The following is a 23,794-nucleotide window of genomic DNA, read 5'->3' as shown; positions in this document are numbered from 1 at the left end:
TTTTATTTTAGTCTACGAAGATTAGAATATTGATAGAATGATGTAAGATTCAATTTTGATATAACCATAGAGTCAATGTTAATTCTGATAGATATTTGTATAAGCAAAAGAATGTACAAAGCTTTACAAAAATGTTTGAAATAAGAAAATTAGAAAAATTAGCTGTTTAATTGCGATAGGGTGTCTATTCTTAATGTCTATTCTTAATGAGATTGGTGTATGTTATTTTCTTTGATCTACATAACTTTATGTTGGACATGTCATTGTACGAATACAGATTTGTGAATATGCAAACTCATCTTATTATTGGACATGTCATTGTACGAATACATATTTGTGGATATACAAACTATCTTATTAAAAGTTGGAACAATGTACCTGATAATTTTAGATCATTGAATACAAAGAAGAAATTTTACAACGTTCGATGTTGTATCGAGGGTGATAATTAGAGGACATTCAAATCTACGTTGACTATGGTCATGTGATTTTCCAGCAAGAAATGTAACTACTCTTGGTATCGATCAAATGGAGTGGACATTTAAATAAGATATGCCACCTATCTTTCCATTTTATTGAGAATTTATTAAGCATAACTTAAGTGATATATATGATCACATATATTAATGGAGCTGATGAATCTACCATCCTTTAATCCTAACTAAGCTCCTCTATTGTTCAAAAAAGTGACCCTAAACGTTACAAAATATGTTAGCACTATCACATTAGATTAATAAATGAATCAGATGGAATAGATATAAAAAAAGTTGCTCCTCAACAACATTACGGGTGTAACATATTTTGCTGGTAGAACCCATATTTGGAACCATATCTGTCTCCTCCCAGCTGAATCACCAGGAAACAAGATTAGCAAGATTCTAGCCTTCAATGACAGCAACCAGATTGTAGCTAGAGGAAACTATATCACTTCGTGGCTTAACAGTAAAAGACATGACAGATGTTGTGTCATAACTAGAGTGTCTTGTAGCTCTAAGAACAAGATAAATCTTTGAAAATTATCATCCTTCAATTCAAGTGAAAAGGAAGCTCAACTGCAAACCTTGTATCTCAATCAGTTGTAATGCTTCTCTCGCCGCCCCCCAAACAGATTAAAAATTCAAGAAAAGATCAGACTAACATGTTCAACTGCCAACATTAACTTCTCTAGCTTCTCTTCTAGAAAACATAAAACCATGTGCGCATAAGATTAAACTCCAGGGTAGTAGTCAAATTTCATCTATAGAGGCAATAATTCTCTAAGCTCCCTTTCTGTTCAGAATTCTCCAGCAACGTTGATAACCAGTCAAAGAGTTACGAACTCAGAGGCTGGACTATCCTTTTTTCCCAACACAGTCAAAATGTTGCAGATAGAAAATAAGGATCCCCCAAAGCTCAAGATCAATCTCACTGAAAACAAGCCTCAAAACCATTTTTCAATAAGTTAGCACAAACTCGTGGTTTTACAGTACTCAACCGTGCAAATAATTCAGATTGTGAAACAAGTCTTTGTCATTTAGAAGCTCAACATTATCATTTTCTTGTCATTGTTAACACAAGGAATATACAAGACAGGACCTAAACTTATACAAAATTTTGAACATATGTACTCATCCTACTTGAGTTAAACAATCTACAGAAGTACGAAAGCAAATGTGTTTTGGTGCTAATACAATTTGTTCCTCCTAAACATACCTTATATCCATAAATTGAGAATACGACCGGAAAGTGCAACTTTAAGGAAGTCAATGGCCACTAAATGGTTGAGGGATGATGCAATGTTCCTCAGTGGGTCCTTAAACCAGAAGCATGAACAGAGTTTTCATAAAAATCAAAGTAATATCACATCACTTAGTTGTTTCCTGCAGTAAATCCAAGGAGGAAGAATAAGTAATATTTTTTATCATGATCGAAATCCAAAGCAAACTTTCAGGTCTTTCAATTTTTTCTTCCATATTAATCCCTTGAAGTAAGATAATGCATTCCAACATAACTGAACATTAACATAAACAATTGGAAGACACTAAAACCCATTTCAAGAAAATCATTGTAGTTTTAAGTAAATTCATAAAATATAAATAATACGAATTCAGAAAGTAGGATAGTTTTCGTCCAAACCAAACATGTCTATTCAAGAGACGGGTTGATTGAGGCATGTGTGAACTCATTTTTAGGGGTCACAGGATTCAAAACAAAAAAAAAATCACTGTTCATAATATTAGTTAATCTCTTGAAAAAACGAGTTCCTATCTACTCATTAAAATTAACATCTCTCTCTAATGTGTTTGCAAACAAACTAGAGTATGTGGAATAACTATACACCACTACAACTTCAAAAAAGGACAATCCCATATCATCCATTTGCAAACATTTACTGCACCAATCATATATATAGAAAGTACAAAAAGGCTACTTAGTATATTTTTCAGGAAAACAAATTACATACATGTTATTTTGCTGCAACCTCAGGAATATAATGAGAATCATATGCTAAAGAACTTATGTCACGATGCTCGACATTTTATAAGCTTCATCCTTTCTCCAGAATCTCCAGGACCATGACTAACTCTGACCGACATTTCAACCGACACCTTGGATCTATCATCTATCCATCCACTGCAGATGATGTCCAGGACAAATGCATGATTCCTGATATACACTGAACAAGAGGAGAAGCAACCATAATAACCTGGCATTCATAGTCCACCACATTAGCATTGCAGCCTTCATTCATCATGTTACTATGTCTTAACGTACTTGTCGACGTAACCCTGCATAACGTATGAGGACAGTATTAATGCTATAAGTATAGAATAAATAATCCCAGAGAAAAGAATAAACAGAATAATAACATTTCAAAAAGAGAAACAGACTTCAATTGAATAAATGTGATATTTCAAGCAGAGGTAGAACCCTCTTCAATGGGCACACAAATCATAAAAAGGCCATAAACTGATGGGTTCATATAACATTCTAGGAAATTAATTTTAGCCATCTATCAATCACCTTTTAGAAAATTGTTTTGTAAAACCTATTGCATGCATACGTGAAAAATCAATTCATCTAGATTTGCTTTTCCATATTGTTAAAAATTGTAGTCAAACGGAACGAGTTCCAAACGATACATCATTTATCTTTCTGCTATAAAATTAATGAAAAACAAAAAATAATACATAAGATCAAAAGTTCACCAAGAAGTTGCCACAGTAGTTTGCTACCGTTTTTTCTTTTTCAGTTTCAAATGTTAGCCACCAAATTTTCATAAATAATTGATCTATTTTCACAAAAAAGTTTTTCATAGCTTCAAGAAGCAAATAAAATTGTAAACAAATTGACTGTATACTGTATAATGTTCTAAGATAGGTACCACACTCCTGATTCATTTAAGAAGGAGAGCTCTCACCATGACAAGCTTTGTCAGTTTTCGTTGTGATGAATCAATGTATCGATTTATCTTTGCTTGAGACTTGGGTATTTGGTGACTCTTCATAGCTCCAGATACCTTATCAACAGTCTTCTTGACAATTGTCTTAAAAGCTTCCTTGCTCATGTTGCCTTGTCGCCATGATGGTTTTAGAACTTCCTTGACAAAATCAGCAATAGCAATCCTAAAAAGCTTTAGAGACCTGGAACCTTTGGATTTCTTGCTCTTCTCAGAGGACTTGACCTGATCGATTTCAATTTCTCCAGATAAGTTTGCTTCATCGTCAAGGTCATTCTCAACAGCACCAGCTTCTGCATCTCCTGTCTCTCCAAATTCATCATTCTCCAGAGAAGTAGTTGAAGTCACAGCAGCGACTTCCTTATGCTTGTTGTTCTCCTCCACATCTAGTAGTTTATGGGAACCACCAAGTCTTGCCATCGTATCAGATTCCCTTGCTTTTTTCAGCTTTTGACCACGATCAGATTTCTTGGTTATAGGTGATGATGGCTCAATGCTGTCGAAGAGTGGATCATATTGATCACCGTCTGTACCAGACAAGAGTTTCCCCAAAGGTTTTGTGGAATTTGGAGAAGCAACTGTCTGCCTAGATCCAACATAATTAGTACCTTGCCCATCGATGTGAACACTGCTCATATTGAAAGTAGAACTACATATATCACCACTAGGTGCATCATTCCCAAAGTTCAAAAAGTTAGATCTGAAACTGGAGCTAAGTGGCTTCTCAAAAGTAGACGCGTAAGGATTATGATACGTGGTAATTCCCAAACCCCCATATTCAGGAAGCAAAGACGGATGGCTCCTGCTTAGAGGATCGGGATAATGCCGAGAGATACTACCAATCTGGCTTGGGTCACGAAACAAGCTATCGTGTGCAGGTTGTGAGGTATACAATGGCTGTTGAAACCGTGAATAAGGTTGAAACTGTGAAAATGAACTTCGAAATTCAGTAGGAGGAAAATTGTCCCCAGAAGGTTGCATTCTATTTGCATTTGTAGCAGGCATAGAGTGATCGCTAAAGTTTCGTTGAGGAAAAAAACTGGAAGAATTCATCTCCACAGAAGTCCGTCCATGGTTTTCTTCATTCTGAAAGCTTGGGAATCCAAAAGGTTGAGTAGGTCGATTATTTGCAACTGGGGCAATTGATCTAATCTCATCCAAGTGCATTGGAGGAGCTCTATAAGGCTCTTGCACAGGGGACTCACCAAGCTTAGAATGAGAATGCAGCTCCAATGGCTGGGAACTCATAGCAGACTGAGAACCCAGGTCACGTCCTTGAGACAAATGACTCTGATGGAATTGCATTGGCATACCAGCATTGGTAGTTACAGGAGCCAATGAATTATACAATGGTTTCGGAGGCAGTAAAGAAGTGCTTTGATAGTGAGATGGTTGAATGGACACCATACCATGGTGAGGATGAAAACCTATTGGTAGTGAAGAGTTAGGAGGAAAGGACAAATTTTGTGACACAAAATTATAGGGGGCAGGCATTGAGATCTCAGCACTACTGACATGTGAAATTATGAGAGGCGGTGGAGGAGGCAGCTCAGTAAGAGAATGAGCATCATCAGTAGCACTAACTGGAGCAGTAGCAGAATATGGTTTTGGTACTGGAGACTCTGATAAAATTTGTGAGGTCAAAGGTAGCTGAATAGCAGAACTGGTATCAAACTGTGGCTTAATGGATGAAGTTCTATCTGTAAAGTGTTCGCATTCAGGAGCTTTATTGGAGGTAACTGCAGTTACTTGATCCGGTAATAAATTGGAGACAAAAGAACCATCCATCTGGTGCGAAAGGTCATTGGAAGATTGAAGCTCTGCAACAAACGTGTTGGATTGCTGAGCCACGGAATTCTCTACAGAAGTTAGCGTGCTCATGGAAATATCACCAGATAATTTCTCAGTATCAGCATTGCCCATGCATTGTGAGGAGGCCGTAACTGAAGGTTGCTCGTAACACTTCTTTGCTTCTTGACCATCATCGTTGGCATGAACGTGGATGGCCTCAGCTGGTTCTGAACAAATTAATGCATCCTGAACTAAGCCAGTTCTGTCGCTCGAACTTTGACACTTAGTTACAAATGAATCTGGATCACCAGTAGGACTATCTGTCTTCCAGTCATGAGTATCCTTTTTTGGGGATACATTGTGCAGGATGCTCTCCTGATTCTCAACTTTAGTATGCCCAAGATCTGATACTTCCCTAGACATGTTCATAGTGTCCTCTCTTATCTTTATATTCTTGGAAGTTGGATGAACATCGTGATGTTTGCTCCTATGAAATCTTGGACCATCGTTCTTGTTGGGTTCATGGTGCACATAGCGACAAGATGCTCCTCTATAGCACCTACCTCGCTGAAAGTCAAAACATTTCCGTACCATACCCTTATCTCGTCTCTTATTCTCATTACTAAACTGGCTTGTACGCCTGCCGACAGGAGATCTGCTTCTGTCTCTTTGGTTACGAGGAGACCAACTGAAATGATAGAAGAGAAAAATTTCTATTAAAATGAAATGAGTGAACATCTAAGTTGATGCTCATGGTAAATTGGTCCTTAACAACATTGAATAAATTAACTCATGGTTTAACTTTCAAGCAATATATGCATGCGGGAAAAAGAATTGTTACCTGCGAGAACGACTTCGCCTCTCCCTTCTTCTCCGAGGACTCCTTCGCCCCCTCCTTCTATCGACAGGAGAACGGCTTTCACTACTATTTCTAGATCTTCTACTCTTATGTCTCCTTCTATAGTGTAAATCATCAGAATCGCTATCACTGCCACCTTCTCTGACTAATCTTCCAAATTCATCTATCTTTATAGGAGACGATCCCAACCTCCCCTTTTCTGCATCATTTTCCTTTTGTAACTTGTCAGTATCTTGGGGAACATCAACACTACGAACATTCATTGCATCCAAAGACTTCGTACCTGTGACAGTATCAATTTGATTATGTTGGTCGTTGTAGCTTTGTTCATTCCCTGTCTTTTGGACATTTGCCTCAGTAGCATCAATAACCTGTTTTGGTGATTCTGAGTGGAACTGAGCACCAGGTTCGGGCATTGAGAATTCACAAGGTGGAACATAACTCCACTGAACCTGGCAAGAACCTTTTGACCCAAGAGTGGTCAGATCACCAGTGTCTTTGCCAGAAGTCTTGGAATAAGCAGGAGTGGAAGGTGAGATAGCGACGAAATGGACATCTGTATGGTGTGAATCCTCATCACTTTCTGAATTTTCATCGGACGCATAGTCCTGTATAAGTCTAAATGGGCTGCCACCTGTAATAAGTGCAGTAGACTGACTAGAAATAGTGGCTGCGGAAGATGCTACTTCACCGGCTAGACCTTTGTCATTTTGTAAGCTGATAAGAGAATTCTCAAAATCGTTTCCTGGTGGATGCCCAGCAACTCCAGCAGTACTTCTGACAGGGCTGTGAACTTGGCAAGCTGCAATGCTGCCAGATTTTTCGTGGTTGAGCAGAAGTTTTGGCCCTCCATCTTAAAAAAGAAGTATGGATTCTTATTAAACACACAAAAATGAGGAAGAATAGCAGCAATGCAATCATTACAAGAAGGGGAAAAATCCTTCATAAAGAATCTACAAATCAAAAACCTTGGACGAACTGCATATGGCGAAATCAACGCATTTTTGTAGAAAGAAAGAAAAACATAATTCTTATTCAATAAGCAGATAGTTCTTGGAGATGTCAGAACCACTTATCTATCACCTGTAGGCTGTAGTGGAACCCTACCGAGAAGAAGAGACGATTCTCTGCCTTGGCATGCGTTTTTGTAAGAGAGGCAGCAAGAAAAACACAACTCTTATTTCATTATTCCGTGTTCATTTAAGTCATAAGATAACTTTTTCTTACATTTTCCTTCAAATAAGAAACAATCATTTTTCTTGACAATAAAATAGAAAGCAACACAGCATCACAAAGAAAAAATTGCTATGCACGAATCCATTAAACATATAATGAAAAAGGGCAACTGCATACCTTCAGCTACCTTCTCCTTTTCAGGGCTGCAGCTTCTCAAAACTTCAGGTTTTTGTAATTGTACCAGATCCCTTGCATCATGCTCTTCTTTTCTTGGTTTGCACTCATAGCTTTGAATTCCAAACAAGTGACTAGTTCCTTCTTCTATATCAGCTACGGTGATGTCATCTTGAAGCCACCAATAGGAAACCACCCACAAAAAAGGCGAAAGTTAGTATTCCAGTCTCTAAAAGGTACTCTCATTAAGCAATAACAGAGCACTTAGTACAAATAAGCACCATCGCAATCATATCCCTTTTTTTCATCTCCCATCTGAACAAAATCTTCACTTAAAATTCAATAAAAAAAAAAAAACCATCAACTTAAAGTAGAGATATTATCTTCATAGGAAACTGCAATCCCTAAGACAGAAGTACAGATAAACAGATAGAAACATACAAGATGACACATTGTACTTGCATGGATTACAAAATGGATTTTCATTACGACTAAGGTAAAAATAGACAAAAAGGATCACAAAAGATGTTTTTGAATAGAATCAATAGCATGTTTAAGACCAAAGCAATTGAGTTTCATACTTTATGAAACAAAAGTATCATAATATTTTCACGTGATAGATATAGTAGCAAGTTTTCAGATTAGTAAATCTACAAACAATTGCTTAGGCCATATATTTCGCCATGAGTGTCTCTAAGTTAATGCGCTCTTATGGTCATAGCTCCTGCCGGTGTATGGTAAAGGAAAACAATTAACCAGAAAAAAGACTAATAAACCCAGTACCAATGTCAAGTCACTGCATTGGAAAAATTAATCAACACTAAGACTAACCTTCCATCTCCATGTCAGAGTTTGCAGGTGAAAGGGATGCTGCTGACGCTGTCAAATTCTCAGACTGTGGCTCAATTCTTAAATATCTCAATGGAGATTTTTCTGTTATTTCTATATTTTTGGAAGCCAAACTATATTTCATCTTCATCCTCAGGAAATATTCATGGGCAATTGCAGATTCGCTTCCTGGTTCACCACCAAATAAAAAATCAAACTCTGGATTACCAAATTCCTTTTGTCGAGTTGTGTCTTCAAAACTGGGACCATTATCAGCAATGAGCTGACATAACACTTCTATCTTCTTGACAATTCTATCATCTTTTGGCTTAGGTGGAGATGGAGGAAGAACCTGCACATAATCTTTATCTGACAATATCTCATTGTCCACTTTAGAAACCATGAGGCCACTACCAACTTCTAAGTTTCCATGTTCTTCATGCTTGGGTCCATTATCCCCTAAATGACTGGGAGGTGCACCTCCTTGATCAATTTCAGAGGGCTTCAAGTCTTTACTATAATGAACGGTAGAACTGGGACCTAAGTGAGACCCATGCGATAAGTTTGAAGAATCTGGGTGTGGAATTGAAGGAGAGGGTGAGGTGGGAGGAGGGGGAGAAGGTGGAATAGGTGGCGGAGAGGATGGTGGAGGAGGAGGAGCCATTGGAAGCAGATGAGAATCTCCAAGAAAATTGGATGAGGGAGTAGGAAAAGTGGATGTTGTTGGGTGTGGTGGAATAGAGGGAAAGACCTGCAAACCACCTTGTTGCAATGGTTGATGAGTTAAAGCTCCATAGAAAGCTTGTCCTTGTGAAGGAGGATGAAGAGATCCGACAGTAGAAGGTTGCGGAGGCCGTAATAAATCTGGATTGGGAGCTTGAGAAGGGGGTGGAGGGGGTGGTGGTGGTGGTGGTAGTGGTGGCGGCGGAGGTAGAACATGATGCATATTTTGAGCTCCCGAGTGTGAAAGTTGTACATTTTGCTGAGCATTTGAGTTAAATACAGAAACTTGAGTGTTTCCATGGGCTGGTGGAAACGTGTGAAAATATGGACGGATATTCGTAATTCCGCCAGGTAACACTTGAATGGATGGGCCCTGACAGAAGGGAGGCGGTGGGCCATGGGAACCCGGCTGAGACAAATGTAGAGGTTGAGCCTGAGGTGGGGGCGCAGGTGCTTGTTGAGTTACAGGATGTGATGGGATTGGAGGGCCTGGTTGAACATATGAGGTAGGAGGAGGAGGCGGAGGAGGCGCTCCTGCACGCTGTTGGTATGCAGGTGGCCACGGTTTCTGAGGACCCTGCCCAAACTGAGAAGCATAATTTGCTTGACCATACATCTCAAATCCTATAAAACTAGAATTGTATTCTAGTACAACGTTGGATTTTGTTAAAAGAACCACAAAGGCACAGGCACATTCTTCAGCTCAAGCCACCAATAGAGGATCCTGTCAAGCAATAAAGCAGAATAAATAATCAACAAGCAGAAGCAAAGTACACAAGTTAAAATTGCAAATGCATGCAAACAATTTCAAACCATGGCCACATGCATGCTTTCAGTGAGGAAGCTACACACACCAAGACAAGGGATTTATTCATCGGTGCCAGTAAAAGCTTAAAATAATAAAAATAGATAGAAAAATCACTATTCTTTTCTCTTTGAACTTCTCAAGCATCATCATTTACAACCATAACTAACATTTACCTTGTTAAGCAAAAGCAAATGCTTGAAATACCTAAGCTATAATGCATCTCCCACACAGTTTTCTTTTCCATAATCCATAATACATAATAAAAAATAAAAATAAAAATAAAAATAAAAAAACAGAAAAACACATCAATTCTCACAAACCCATCAACCAATATACAGTAAGAATTCCAAAGCTAAAACACCGACTACCCCCACTACCATCTTGCAAAAAAACAACACAAGAGCGGAAAAACGAATCGAACGAGGAAAAGCAAGAGAACCCCAATAGCAAGAAAAGAACTGTGAACCACTTACCGCATCAATTGAGATTGAAATTTGAGACTACGTTCATGTAATTCGGGACTTTTGAGATTAAAACGAAAAAACCCAAGATTGGGGTGTTGAAACTGGAAAGAGTACTAGGGTTTTGGGAGGAAAAGAGAGTAGAAGAGCGTGACAAAATGGTGATTCCAACCCTAGAAGAAACGGCCAATGAAAAAGCTTCTTCTTCTTCTCCTTCTCCTTCTCCTTCTCCTCTATCTGATCCTTAGAAGGTGATTCTATTCCGACCTTCGGACTTATAACCAAGCGTAAGAATAAAGAAATAGTTCGCCAATGAAAATATATGAAAGCTTAAATAAAAATATATATGATTGCAATATATATTTTCTATATACAAGAAAATAAAATAAGAACATAAAACATAAGTAAATAAATATAAAAATATGTTTTATTTTTTTGAAAAAAATTACTCTCTTTCTACTAAAGCCAATAATTTTCGACATTTTCTTATATTTGTAAACATTCTTATAGTCTTGTCGTTATGAATTAGTGTGTTTAGTATATAGGACTAATTTTTGTTAGTTACTAGAACTTAGGGATTTTGGCTAAATTTTAATTTTTTTTAATTGGCTTTATATTTGGATTTAAAATTGAGAGGTTTGATTCTCGTATCCACAATTGTTGTTACTGAAAAGTTTTAAAAGTTTGAATCCATGACGTTATATGCTATATACAAAACTATTTGTATGTTTTATGATAAAAATCACTACTCAAATTTAAGGTGGGAGATTTGATCTTACATCTCCACAATTGTCATATTTAAAAAAATCATGATAAAGTTAACCTCAAACTTTCAACCATAATTGGATGTCTTAATCATTTTTAGACGCCCTCGATATGGCCTATAGGGGACATGATAATTATTGTGTTAGACATTATTTTAACGTTTTAAACAAAAAGGTTGGAGATTGAACCATTAACCTTTAAAATGATAATTACTATCTTATCGTTGAAATCGTGTAATCTTTTATACTTCAATTTGTAGTTATGTTTGTGACAAGCTTATTTGATAAACGATATTGCAAGCATGGCATACACAGAGAGAGATGTTGTATGGTTGAGAAACAAAAGATATCAAAAAACAAAAAACTTGATCTCGTCTTTGATACATACTTATTTCCTCACGATAGAAGGTACAAATCTTTCAATACGGCCAAAGTTAAAACGTAATTACCTTATTGATAATGAATATTATTTAGTCTCAAGAAACCAAAAAAAAAAAAAAAAAAAAAAAAAAGAGATGCCAAATTGAATGACTCAATTCAAATCAACGGATCAATTTTAGATACACAAAAGGTGAATATTTAGTTTGGTTATGTTCTATATATAGATTGAAGGTTAATCCAAATGTAGAAAACAGAATAAACCAAAACAAAAACAGTGAAGAAAAGAAAGAATCAAAAAACTATACTGAAGCTTAAATAATCAAAGTAAACATTAAGCATGTGAATGAGGCACACACTTAAGCTGGAAACTAAAAAGGGAAACGAACCGAACCCATTCAAGTTATTATTAGTTCTGTTTGATATCTCAATTGTACTCGAGGGAAAGGAAGAAGAAAAAAATACCACATGCCCCCTACTGGGTTGAACAATGGCTAGGTAACTCTCCATATGGATTGGTTAAAAAATGGAACAAAACCAAACCATCACAACCTAGCAAATTCCATGGTTGTCAAAGCACAGAGCAGCACTTTCTCCCGTCATAAAACTCATAAGAGCACAAATCTTTCCAACCTCTAATGTAATCACTAACTTCTTTTTTCCCAGTTCACATGAGGTTGCAACTAGAAAGGTAAAAGTGAACAGGCCTATAAGAGCAGCTAATGACAATAAAATTAGAAGAAAAAAATGTTTGCTTCTAAACAATGGTTGATTCCTTCCCGAACGAAAATGGCAGTCTATAAGAAGCTGCAACCAAAAAGAAAAAAACAAGTGGGGTGGCTGATTCAAATGAACAGCCTAACGTCTAAACTCTAATTGTGATACGGGTACTACATACAACTCGAATACGAAGAATCAAAATCAATGGAAGGATTCAACAGGATCAGATCTAGATGTGTTAGAGATGGTAAGATCAGAGTAATTTCCTAGTGTGCATCTGTGCTCTCCTATGAATGTACAAACGGGTTGAGGGATTTCTGCATCTATCTTCACAATTGCATGTTGTTCATTTGTCATTTCCACAACTATTTTGATACTTGACTCGCCTCCTCGGTTGTCGTAGGTCTTTTGATATCTGATATAACGAAACAAAAAAATAATCACTACCCCACTTTATTTGTGTATTGGTGAAAGAGGCTCTATTCATTCATTTCAAGAAAGCTTACAAAAGATATTATAATACATAATGGCCAAAACAAAAATAAAACTTGACTCAAGACTACACAAGATTAGCAACCTACAATTACCATATTTCATCATAGTTTTGTTCCTACCTTGGTCGGGAAAAAAGGTAATAGTTTCTTTTGAAGCTGGGGTCGGAATACTTTCATTTTGAATGTCTGTCGTAGAATCCAAGGCAACATTCGTCTTTGTAACTCCAGAAATTTCAACGTCAATATCCATTGGAGCTTGTGTCGAAGTTGAAACATCCTTTAGACTCAAAGGAGGCAATTCTGAACTTGAACTCACCTGCAAGTAGAAAAGGAACTATTCTGATCGTGCAAGATAAATAATAAAAAATGAGATTCTCTTACAAGGTGCCCAACAAGGCAATAAATTTATCCCATTTTCACAAAACTGAATTACCTATTTGGAATGACGCTTTAAGCGATTGAAAAAGTTCTTCACAGTAAATATTCTTTCAATCTCAAGTAAAAGCTCTATTTTCTCAAGTTTTGCGCCATCTTAAAATTCATCATCATACTAGTTTCCTATATATACGCCACACTTTTTTGTGTGCCTATAATAGAAACCCCGTACTTTTTTTTTCCTTACACTTAAGCTCGAGAGCGCTATGGCACTTTATTGTGCCTTAAACTTTGAAAAATACTGATTTTGAGTGCATAAATGGTTGAATGAACCCAATCTCACGTGTAATTTACACTTGCAGGGGAAGTTATTTAATTTGGAAATTCGAGGAGTATGTTACACATTCTCATCTTTAAGAATTGAAAACTATCAAGCAGAGTCACGCTCAAATTTTCTAAAAATAATTAAAAAAAATCTTCACTGGGCGGGGAAGGCCAAACCTAAGAGGGTGTTTGGAGTAAGGAGTAGAATAGTGAGGTCTAAGAAGTTATGAAATCCAAAGAGTTGTGAACTTTTGGAGCCTACAGTGAAGAGGTTGATGAGATATAAAATTGAAAATTTTTAACCGTGGGACCCACAAACTCCTTAAGCCAACCAAGAAGTAGACTTCATTGCTCCGACTTCTTAACACATTGGGTCAAACAAACACTAAAAGAATAATAAGAAATTAAAATAAATCCCTTGCCCCATCATTGTCCATCCTCCAAAGAGTTTAGAAGCATCGCCTCTAGAATTGCTCTAAAGTTGATGAATAATGGTAAAACAAGAGTGCTTCGAGCTAGGAAAAAACTACAGAAATATTATCATGTTGGATGTCTCGAGGAGAGCTCACCATTTGAGTCTCACCCTTATCAATTGATGTGCAATATGTGCAATTTCCTTACCTTCTTTGAGAAGGTTGCACCATATAGAGGGAAAGAAGAAAGTTCAGATATAGGTTCAGACGATTTCTAGGAAATTCATTCTTCAAATAAAAGGTCAAAGAAGAACCTCAAACTTTATAACGTAGGTTTATACCAAAATACTTCTGCAAAAATCTAGTTGTACCTCATCCTCCCTTATAAATAATCCACAACAAAATCTAAAAGAGAGAGAATCCAAGGGAATTCAAAGCCATCTCCTAGTTTCAAATGCCATCCGACAGTCTTCATCATGGTCGAAGTTCCTTTAGCATTGGAGATTTCAAGAGTTCAGAATCCTATACCAAAGATCAATTGCTCATAATATTAACAACTAAATAAATCTTCTTTGGCTACCTACTCCAGAATACATATACACCTTAGAGCTTTGACCACAAGAACCAATACACTTTGCCAAAGACCAACCACAGGAGAAAGACCATACTTGCTACAGATAAAGTTCTGCCAAACACCATCCCCATTTAAGAAAAAAAGATTTTATGTTCTACAATCACGTCATTAGGAAAAACATTACCTTCCTTAAATTTCTGAAACATGAAACAATAACAATAATTTGACCCCATAAAGTTTTAAGAATTCATATTATCATATAAAGTGAGACCTGAGTGCACAACAAGAGACACCAAATGTCAGTCTCTTCAATGTTATCCAATATAGTGATCAACCAACAAGAGCTCTTATTCTTCACTTTTTATTTATTCTACAGAAGATTTAGACAAATTGGCTTTCAAACCAAATCAATGGTTACAAAAAAACAACCACCTGCCTTCAGAGATACAAGCACAAACTCTACACTCTTAACAACATGGTGACAAACAATCAATGGGACCAACAAATAGAAACTTGTTACATTGAGGTGCTTCTTACACTTCATATTCACATATCAATAATCCAAAGAATAATCCACATCTCAAAAGGTCCACTAATACATAAATTATAAGCTATTAGCTAGGTAAAGAAAGCCTTGCTCTATTTTCACTAAGTGGCCAGCTCATGTCACAACACCAAAATTAAAGCCATGAGAGAGGAAATACTAAAAAGGTTGATCAAACTTGTTCCCATTTCTAGTTCAATGTTGCTAGGATCACAGAGAGAGCTTTTTTTAAATAAATTAACAATAACAACGAATAAAGGGAAAGGAAACAAAAAATGATGGTGTCACCTTAGATGGTAGCGAAGCATCCGAAGATACTGGATCTTTTATGAGTGTCGTCGAAGCGACAACCATTTCTTGTTGATGCGTAGTAGGAGCATTTATACCGCTACCATGCTCTTGTCTATTATCTACTTCATCTTGTTTGGTCCGTCTAGGAGTCTTCAACTTGATGTTGATATCACCATTCGATAATGGGTCAATATCTCCAAAAGTCCTCTTCCTGATTATAGATTATTAAGTTTAAAACATCATACTCCCACAAAAGGATAAGATTGTCAACTGGCAAACATGAAGCATAATGACTTGAATAAAACGGACATTATTAGGCATCATTCTGACCTAACAGTACTATGATGAGCAAAGTGAGTAGGGTTTGGTCTGTTGGAAAGTATAATTCCCCGCAAAGGTTTCCCATCAATGACAGTTTCAATTGTGTATCCATTTGCTATGCTTTCTGTAACCTTGGCTTGAAAACTTTTCTTTCCTTGAAGATGATGAGATTGATTCAAAGGAAAATTTTGTTTGTCTGCATTGTAGCACATCATGCCGAATTTAGACAGAATTATGCAATCGTATCGTAAACCAGTAGCGATCTCTCAACAGATGTTCCACTCATTTGACGTTCAGGTGTCACAACATGAACCCAAAAGAGATAAAAATATATGTAAATAAATAAGCAAATTCCTCCACACATCTCTATTTTTTTAAATTGAAGATAGTGAAAATGTTGTCCCTTCTGCAGTGTCCATTAAATGCTTCTTTATTACAATTTTGCAGACCAGGCAACATTAGCATTATAATGACTTCAAAAGGTTCTTTCTGGACACTCTCTTCACTATGCAAGGCCGAAATTCTTTGGCGAGGTGCAGTCATGTCTACCTCATGAAAAAGATGGTTTTGTGGACAACGCAATAGGATAATTACCAAAGAAATGACTGTAACTATGAGCCAGCAAGAGGAAACAAGCAGTTAATTCCCACAAAAAGTAAAAACAGAAGACTTATCTTCAAAAAGACTTCTATCAGGATAAAAATTCTTGTAATTATTGATGAACAATGATGGATTCATATTTTATTTCAATATAGAATATGGTTTCATTTTCATGTAGGTTCTACAACAAACCTATCCTCAAAAGCATTGACTGAACTAATTTTATATTGCCATTAGGTAATAAGCAGACTGAAGACAGAACTAGGAAAGACAATTCACTGGACATCCTGCCATCATTACTTTGAGAAATACAAACAATCTAAAACTCTATGGGATACTAGAAAGGTACTTCCTTACATGGAGCCCCATAGCCTTGCACAGTGATTGGTTGGAACACATCGGCATTGACTCCAATTGGTACCATAGCTCTTCCATGATTAGCATTTAGGTTCTGTTCTTGACACTTCAGCTTCAATTGCTTTCTCAAAGACAACTTCTCCAGTTTTCTCTCAGTCTCCTTCGCAAGTCCTGAAAAAGAAAAGTAAACAGACAAATTATTTACCACCCATGAATCGTGTGGAAGAAACTACTATCCAAGAAAGGTCCAAATTTAAAAAATGATAATAATCGTGTGTGCCAAGAAAATAACAAGAGTATGAACCTGTGAACAAGTAATACATGTCGTCAAGAGCCTCAAGACCCTTATTGCAACCGCCTAAAAGAGCAAGTGTGCCAACTTTGTAGGGATCTAAACAGTCCCCAGCAACTGAAAATCTAGCAGAAGGTCCATCGCCCATAGTGGTGATCTTGGTCCATACACCATTTTCTACATCAAGTATTGAAGATGGTAAAAAAATTGATAAGAAACATCAACAACTTCATTCAAAAAGGCAAAAACAGCCTAAGGGTTCCAGGTAGAGAGAACCCCTCCCACGAACTAAATCAAAAGAGTTTGTCAATCATTAATAATCATAATATTCAGCAATAAGATATGACAATGGAAAATTCAACCTCTCTACACATAAGAAAGATCGTTAAAGAGAAGCAACATCTAAACTTTAGCCAAATTATCAAGATCAGCATTTTAGACAATCACGTGAATCTTACAGCAACTATCCCAAAATTAAGACAGTTTGCACCCCTCAGCAATCAATATCCATATTAAAGTTGGAGAAAACTCGATCACCCATCAAATAATGGAGCCAATGCTTTTCATGCCATTACAGATCAGCTTATTTGCCTCTTATTGCATAGGTGCTAATGAGGAATTAACACATACCAATATCGAGCATATGAAGGTCATTGTATAGATTTTGGGCATCAGTAAATCCCCCGAAAACAAACAAGCTCCTTCCAAAAGCTATGGTCGTATGACCAGCACGAGGTGGTAACAATTGACCTGAAGTGTTCAACTCTGTCCACACGAGAGTATCTATAATGGAAGACCAAAACGATATAAGGAGGTTTATAAATGAGAGGCTGAGTATATAATGCATGAACATCAACAGGTGCCCATATAATTGATAATAAGGTGTCTTGAGAAAAAGGACAAGTACCTGTGTCAAGGATGTGAACATCTGACAAATAATAGTCATGCGCATCTTCACCACCGATGACTATAACTTTATTCTTCCAGGATGAGCAAGTATGGCTATCGCGTGGAGATGGCGGAGTACCCATTGTTGTAGCTTGTTTCCAAACAAATGTCTCTAAAAACATAGGAAAATATTATATGTTAACAGGCACTACTAAACTGATCAACACCGCATGAATGCAATTATGACTATGGAACAGCAGGCAATTGGCTTAGAAAGAAGCTCGAGCATGATATAACATATTCTTTTGGATCCGGCAGAAAGAAGATATACCGAAGGAATATACTTCCCTCAAGCCTTCATGTAGAGGAGAAAATTAGTATTGCTAACAGTCAAATACATTTTACCAATCAAACAAACAAAAGCACCATAAATTATTACAATTCTTACAATGTTTCCCAGAAAGAAATAAGCCTATGCAAGTTTAAGAAATCCACATAACCACATTCCATCTTTCTTTCTTTTTTTTTGTAGTCATGAGTGTTTAGAAGGGCTTATGGACAGTCAATACAAATACAGAAGTTAAAAAGTTAAAAATATTGAAATCAAAATAGAACACCAAATTGGTATTACCTGTATTCAATATGTAGAGATCATTATAGTACACTTCATCATTATTGCTGGTAGATTTGCCACAACCACCAAAGATGAAGAGTCGTTTGCCAACAAGGGTTGCACTATGACCCTCTCGTGCCTCTGGCCCGTCACCTCTTAAACTTGGACAAATCCACGTATGCATAGCTAGAAGTAAAGCATTATGCAAACTTTTAAAGACATGTATAGCCGCATTCCAATATTTAACCTTTCAATATTTTTTTTTTTTTTGAACAAGAGAGCATTTCAAATCTAATCAACACAATAAATGGAATCTTTGACCAAAGAAAAACAGATTATTTGGCATCGCGATCTTTTTTCTCTCTCCTTTTTCTACAAGAAAACAGCCACACAGAAACTAAGATGCCAGACTATGAAACAATCATAGAATTTTGAAGACACTTGAACATTCTCATTAGTCAAAACTTATAGAGATATGGAGAAAAATTAACTTACAGGTGTCCAGTATATACAAATCCTTAAGAGGGCTCATTCCATCAGTACCCCCAAATACAAAAAGGTTGTCACCAATTGTAGTACAGGTGTGACTGTCCCTTGGAGTAGGTGGACTTCCTTTTATCACGGGCTGACTCCATGTTTGTTTTGCTGCAAACGACCAATCTAATGAGGCAAATATAGTTTACAAGTACATTTGCATGTATATACAAGGATTTACAAGTTTAATGCCACGTGTAAGAAAAAAACACCATTAACCTCAATAAAAGAATTAAACCCCTCCACCCTACCCACCAACCCCATAACTTCCAAGACATTGAAAATAATCAAACTTGTCAACGTTAATGTGTTCAAAAAAGGGAAGGAAAAAATTAAAAACAAGTAATTTCCTTCCAGAAATTTAATATTTTTTCCAATTAAATATCGTCTAATATTATTCCATAACACATGCTGGTAACAACAGCAAATAACTTACTAGGAAGTTTGCTGCTACAAACAAACTCATTTCAATTAAGATATGTCATCACAAAACACACACACACGAGTGCAAGACAGGGTACATGTTTGCTTGGTATATATAATGAAGCCATAAATAAATCTGTGATTAAGAACAAAACATCTTGGAAAACAAAGAGTAATCGAAAGGGTATTCAAAAATCTCAAACAAGATACGATTGTAGACATGAATTGCAATAATAAAACCAAAAATTGTCACTAAAAACAAACTCGTTTCAACTGAAATTTGTCGTCAGAAAAGTCTCCAAAAAAGGCAAAAAAACACAACAGGGTATATCCTTACAATAAAGCCATAAATAAATTTCCAAAGAACAAAATATCACAAAAAACAAAGAGTACTCAAAAGGGCATACAAAAATCTCAAACAAGACACCATTACAGAAATGAATGGCAAGGCTAAACCAAAATTTCCCCACTTCTTGAAATGTAAGAGAAACGAAAAGAAAAGTTCTAAAAACAAACACATCTCAACTGACGTTTGTCATTACAAAAGTCTCCAAGAAAGGCAAAAGAACACAACAACGAACCTCTAATTTAGAACAGAATACCACAAAAAAACAAAGAGTACTCAAAAGGGTATACAAGAATCACAAACAAGATACCATTACAGACATGAACGACAATATCAAACCAAAATTTCCCCACTTATTGAAATGTAAAGGAAAAAAAGAGTTGTAAAAGCAAAAAAGCAAAAGCAGAAGGCTCCTACCAGTATCGAAGACGTGCACTTGGTTAGTCTGGCAGTTGTCTTTACCATAGCCCCCAAAAACATAGAGATATCTTCCATCTTTAATGGCGTTACAAGTATGTCCCCATCTTTTACCGGGCCCTGGAATCTCCCCCAGAGCTCCACCTTGGCCCTGTCTTGAAAGTAACTCAACCCTTTCCCACCTCATGTTTTTATGTCGGGAAATCAGGAGAAAAGGCAAAAGGGAAAAAGGAAGAAGAACGAACCCAAAAAACCAAAACTAGTGGACTACTAAGCAAAGAAAATGCAAGGGGAAATTTGTTTTGTTGGGAAAAATTAAATCATCAAAGGGAAAATAAAAACAAGAATGGGCTTCATCTGAGATATGATTTAGTGGGATTTTCAGGTGTGAGGCTATGGAGTTTTTTCATACATGCAAATATTTGGAGAACGTATATGGAAAAAAAAAAAAAAGGAAAATATAGAAGAAATGTAGTGTTATGTAAAAGAGAGAATGTAGAAATTATATCTTTTCTCTGGTTAAAAACTAAAGAGAAAAAGGGTGATACCAAATTATAATTGAAGAACAGAAAACCTGAAGAAAAAAAAAAAATTGCTCTTTGGGGCCATTAAAACGAGGCCATGGATCTCGAGTGGTTTAAAAAACTTCAAATTTTTGCCACTTTTGATGAAGAAGAAAGACCCACCTACGATTTCCCATCAACGACACAGATTTCTTCAATATTTATATCATTCATTACTTTTTTTCTTTTTTGTCATTATAAATATATATATATATATATATATATATATATATATATATAACTGAATTTCTTAAAAGCTCCGAAAATTTGAACAAAAATACCCATCTGGGGGAACATAATAATTTTAGGTTAAAATAACGTTCAAGGGGCATTTGGACCATGGCTCACGTTGGTAGGTGCACTATTATGGTGTTCGTCCTTATTTCTAACCCTAATTATTTTGTATCTTAAACTATTTTAACATACAATTAACTATAGTATTACGATATCAAATCATTCTTGTTACAAAGTTTGAAAACTAAAATAGTATAAATTTCTGTTAATAGCGCAAATTATTATAACCTGTGTATGAGTGTACATCAACATGTATAATAATCATTGACTATGATAACCAACTCAAAGTTGCTTACGGTTTTTAAATTGTCACACTCTCAATTTTGTTTATTTTTGGTCTATATACTTTATGTTGTATAACTTTGGTTCATATGCTTTTAATAAATTTTAAATTTGGTCACTCAATATGAAATTTTTACTTAATGTTAAATTATTGAAAAAAATATATTTTTTATTCTCTAGGTTTTACGTTAGTTTTCAAAATGTTACATTCAAAATTCTTGTAGACTAAGTTTAATTTCTAAGTTTAAATATCTTACCCATTTGTTTCGAGTTTTTATTTTAATTTAGTTTTAGTGTTTCAAGATTTATAATTTTAACGTTGATTTTGTTACTAGAAGTTACTATACTTCAGCTCCTTAGTTAATTTAAGATAACTGTGACATTAATTTCTAAATTTAATTTTAATTATAGCGTTTGGTTCTTTTGATTCCACATTTTGCATTAAAAGACACGATATACCTTTACAATATTATAAGTCAACACTCGTTCATCACGTTTTGAATATAAATCAACAATTATGGTACGCTATCATTTTGTACTATAAAATGCACTTCTCGTATTTATATTTTTCCTTTGAATTTAATGGTATATGTTGTGTTGAGATGACCAAAATATTAAATGCACACGTCCTCTTATTTTGAAAACAATGAATTAGTATAATCATTTGTCAGTACTAAAATTACTAAAATTGACCATGTTAAATATCCACATCGTCGCTCAAACACCAATGTCAAATATTAGTTCATTGAATCATAAACGATATCCACTACTCCAAAACCATGAGTTTAAAAAGTGCGACACATAATCGTGAGTATAGATTGAGTCCAACCACACAAAATATAACTTAAGCGAGTGTGAGTACTGAGTTGGACACAATACAAGCGGCCAACAACGATAAATTTTATTTAAATAGATATATTTCATTTTTTTTTATAACATCATATTTCTTTAATCTTTACCCTAATTTTCTCCGCCATCAAATATAACTATAAACATCAAACTTATTGATCTTGTCTTAAAACTCAAAACAATAATAATAATAATAATAAAAATAAAAGACCAATAAGAACAAATATTGGATATTCTAAAATAACTACAATAAATAGAATAATTGAGTGCAAAGAGTAAAAAAACTTACGATTAAAGGAGAATATTTATATTTTATCTAAAAATGGGAAGAAGAAATTTAAGAAGAGAAAAAGGATGAGATAATTAAAAGAGTAGAAAAGAAAATGAAAAAGATGGAAAAATGAATGAAGGAAAGAGAGAAGGGTAGTTAAAGTAATAAATGAAAAGGCTAAAAATTAAAAAAAGTGCTTTTAAAATTTGTGTTTGAACGGACAAAACGGCGGCTGATTCAGGTGATTTCTTAAAACGGTTCCCTCTTTTTGGAATCCCAAATTTATGAGTAAAGCTTTTCTCAATATGTTTCCCAAAATGCCCCTTATCTTTCACATGGAAAAGGAAAAACCATATTTATTCTCTTGTTATTATTATTATTATTATTATACACAAAGTTTTATAAATTTTTAAAAAATTATATATTTTTTCTATCACATGATATTGTGATTGAATATTTATGAAAAAATTGTTAAGAGAAAAAAGAAAAACAATGATGCTTTTTAAACGAGTCAAAACATATATATATTTTATAAAATATCCATTGTATTGATGCATAAATGAGAAAACGTAGAAATACTAATATTAAAGTTATTCACCTTTCGAGAGAGAGAGAGCATTAGGAATGGGAGATTCTATCGCAGGAGCCATAGCATCACTCTTTACTCCTTAAGAATCGCGTGGTGGGCATCATTTCTTAACAAGAAGAGGTTATCGGACAAAGGACTCATCCACTCCACTAAAAGACTAGTCATTCCCTTACTACAATCAATGGAATTCACAAGTCCTTCGGTATTAAGACTCTTAACGGAGGGGTCCAGAGCTTTCGTCTAGTTAGGAGCTACATGAATCTATGGGTGGTTGTCGTTGTCTCATTAGATTTTCTTAGTTGGAGAAGTATGAGAGAGACTGAAAACGTCTAATAGAGTGGCTTTTCTCCACTCAAGTGCAATACTTGCACTGAAACTATAATAAAGTGAGAAAAAAATATAGATTTCATACGTTTGTGAGAGGTAAGTGATTAATTATATAAGAAATTGTGGAAGTACAAACCTTGAAAAATAACAAAGTCGAGCTTAACTCATTGGACGTACCAATAAGGTTTGGAGTTTTAATGTGGTTAATTTTGTAATTAAAAAGAAAAAAAGATTTGGTTAGTAAAAAATTGTAAATATATTGAAGGGTAATTGAAATAAGATTGGTAAAATGGTGAGATGATGGTATGATGTTGTTAGGGTAAAAAAGGAAAGTCAGTAAAATTTAAAGAATGCACAAATATCAATGAAGATTTGAATTTTGCATTTTGATTTTATTTCAGAATTTTCGTCAACATTGTCCTTCACAATAAATAATTTTGCTTTAAATGTCATTTCATTCAACCCTAAAATTTGAATTTCGTTCATGTTTTTATTAGATTTCAAATGGAATATTTTCTTTTTCAAAACTTTTTAATTATATAATTTGTGGGGGATTCTTTTAAAAATATAAATCAGTAAAATATTTATTTACATGTATCGAACAATTTCAAAAAATATGAATGAGATAAGAGAGAAAAAAATGGAGAATAAGAAGCAAAGAAGAGAAAGAAAAAAAAAAGAAAAGAAAGAGA

General features: G+C 35.2%; 2 protein-coding genes across 7 annotated transcripts; both read right to left on the bottom strand.

Moving 5' to 3' along the window:
* Positions 1-520: 520 nt before the first annotated feature.
* LOC103494055 (uncharacterized) lies at positions 521-10,562 on the bottom strand. 6 transcript variants are annotated; one of them, XM_051081062.1, is made up of 9 exons: positions 10,272-10,562; positions 8,271-9,714; positions 7,443-7,610; positions 6,373-6,942; positions 6,072-6,288; positions 3,401-5,918; positions 2,444-2,768; positions 1,693-1,859; positions 521-1,407 (listed from the first exon to the last, which is right to left on the bottom strand). In XM_051081062.1, the coding sequence occupies exons 2-7, from the start codon at positions 9,604-9,606 to the stop codon at positions 2,739-2,741; spliced, it is 4,839 nt and encodes a 1,612-aa protein (XP_050937019.1). In that variant the 5' UTR covers positions 9,607-9,714; positions 10,272-10,562; the 3' UTR covers positions 521-1,407; positions 1,693-1,859; positions 2,444-2,738. The 6 variants fall into 6 exon arrangements, with proteins under 6 accessions (XP_050937019.1, XP_050937018.1, XP_050937017.1 ...); XM_051081061.1 differs by having other exon boundaries at positions 521-1,419; positions 6,072-6,942; XM_051081060.1 differs by having other exon boundaries at positions 6,072-6,942.
* Positions 10,563-12,111: 1,549 nt separating this feature from the next.
* On the bottom strand, positions 12,112-20,601 carry LOC103494056 (nitrile-specifier protein 1). The gene is made up of 11 exons (XM_008455076.3): positions 19,928-20,601; positions 18,703-18,852; positions 18,226-18,393; positions 17,614-17,766; positions 17,337-17,489; positions 16,719-16,883; positions 16,415-16,585; positions 15,467-15,653; positions 15,134-15,347; positions 12,736-12,931; positions 12,112-12,536 (listed from the first exon to the last, which is right to left on the bottom strand). The coding sequence occupies exons 1-11, from the start codon at positions 20,112-20,114 to the stop codon at positions 12,487-12,489; spliced, it is 1,794 nt and encodes a 597-aa protein (XP_008453298.2). The 5' UTR covers positions 20,115-20,601; the 3' UTR covers positions 12,112-12,486.
* Between the last annotated feature and the right edge of the window lie 3,193 nt (positions 20,602-23,794).

The sequence above is a fragment of the Cucumis melo genome, chromosome 2 (genome assembly GCF_025177605.1).
Source record: "Cucumis melo cultivar AY chromosome 2, USDA_Cmelo_AY_1.0, whole genome shotgun sequence".
In the NCBI taxonomy this organism is placed as follows: domain Eukaryota; kingdom Viridiplantae; phylum Streptophyta; class Magnoliopsida; order Cucurbitales; family Cucurbitaceae; genus Cucumis; species Cucumis melo.
The sequence above is the reverse complement of the archived record's forward strand: the minus strand, read 5'-3'. Positions and strand labels throughout refer to the sequence as shown.

Coding starts and splice junctions, on each gene's coding strand:
- LOC103494055 (XM_051081061.1), bottom strand. CDS start 9,606: ATGTATGGTCAAGCAAATTATGCTTCTCAGTTTGGGCAGGGTCCTCAG. Junction 6,943..7,442: donor AAAGGAGAAGGTAGCTGAAG/GTATGCAGTTGC, acceptor TTCTTTTTTAAG/ATGGAGGGCCAAAACTTCTG. Junction 2,769..3,400: donor AACTGACAAAGCTTGTCATG/GTGAGAGCTCTC, acceptor TACGTTATGCAG/GGTTACGTCGACAAGTACGT.
- LOC103494056 (XM_008455076.3), bottom strand. CDS start 20,114: ATGAGGTGGGAAAGGGTTGAGTTACTTTCAAGACAGGGCCAAGGTGGA. Junction 15,654..16,414: donor GCAAGGCTATGGGGCTCCAT/GTAAGGAAGTAC, acceptor GCTACAATGCAG/ACAAACAAAATTTTCCTTTG. Junction 12,932..15,133: donor ATGCTTCGCTACCATCTAAG/GTGACACCATCA, acceptor TTCTACTTGCAG/GTGAGTTCAAGTTCAGAATT.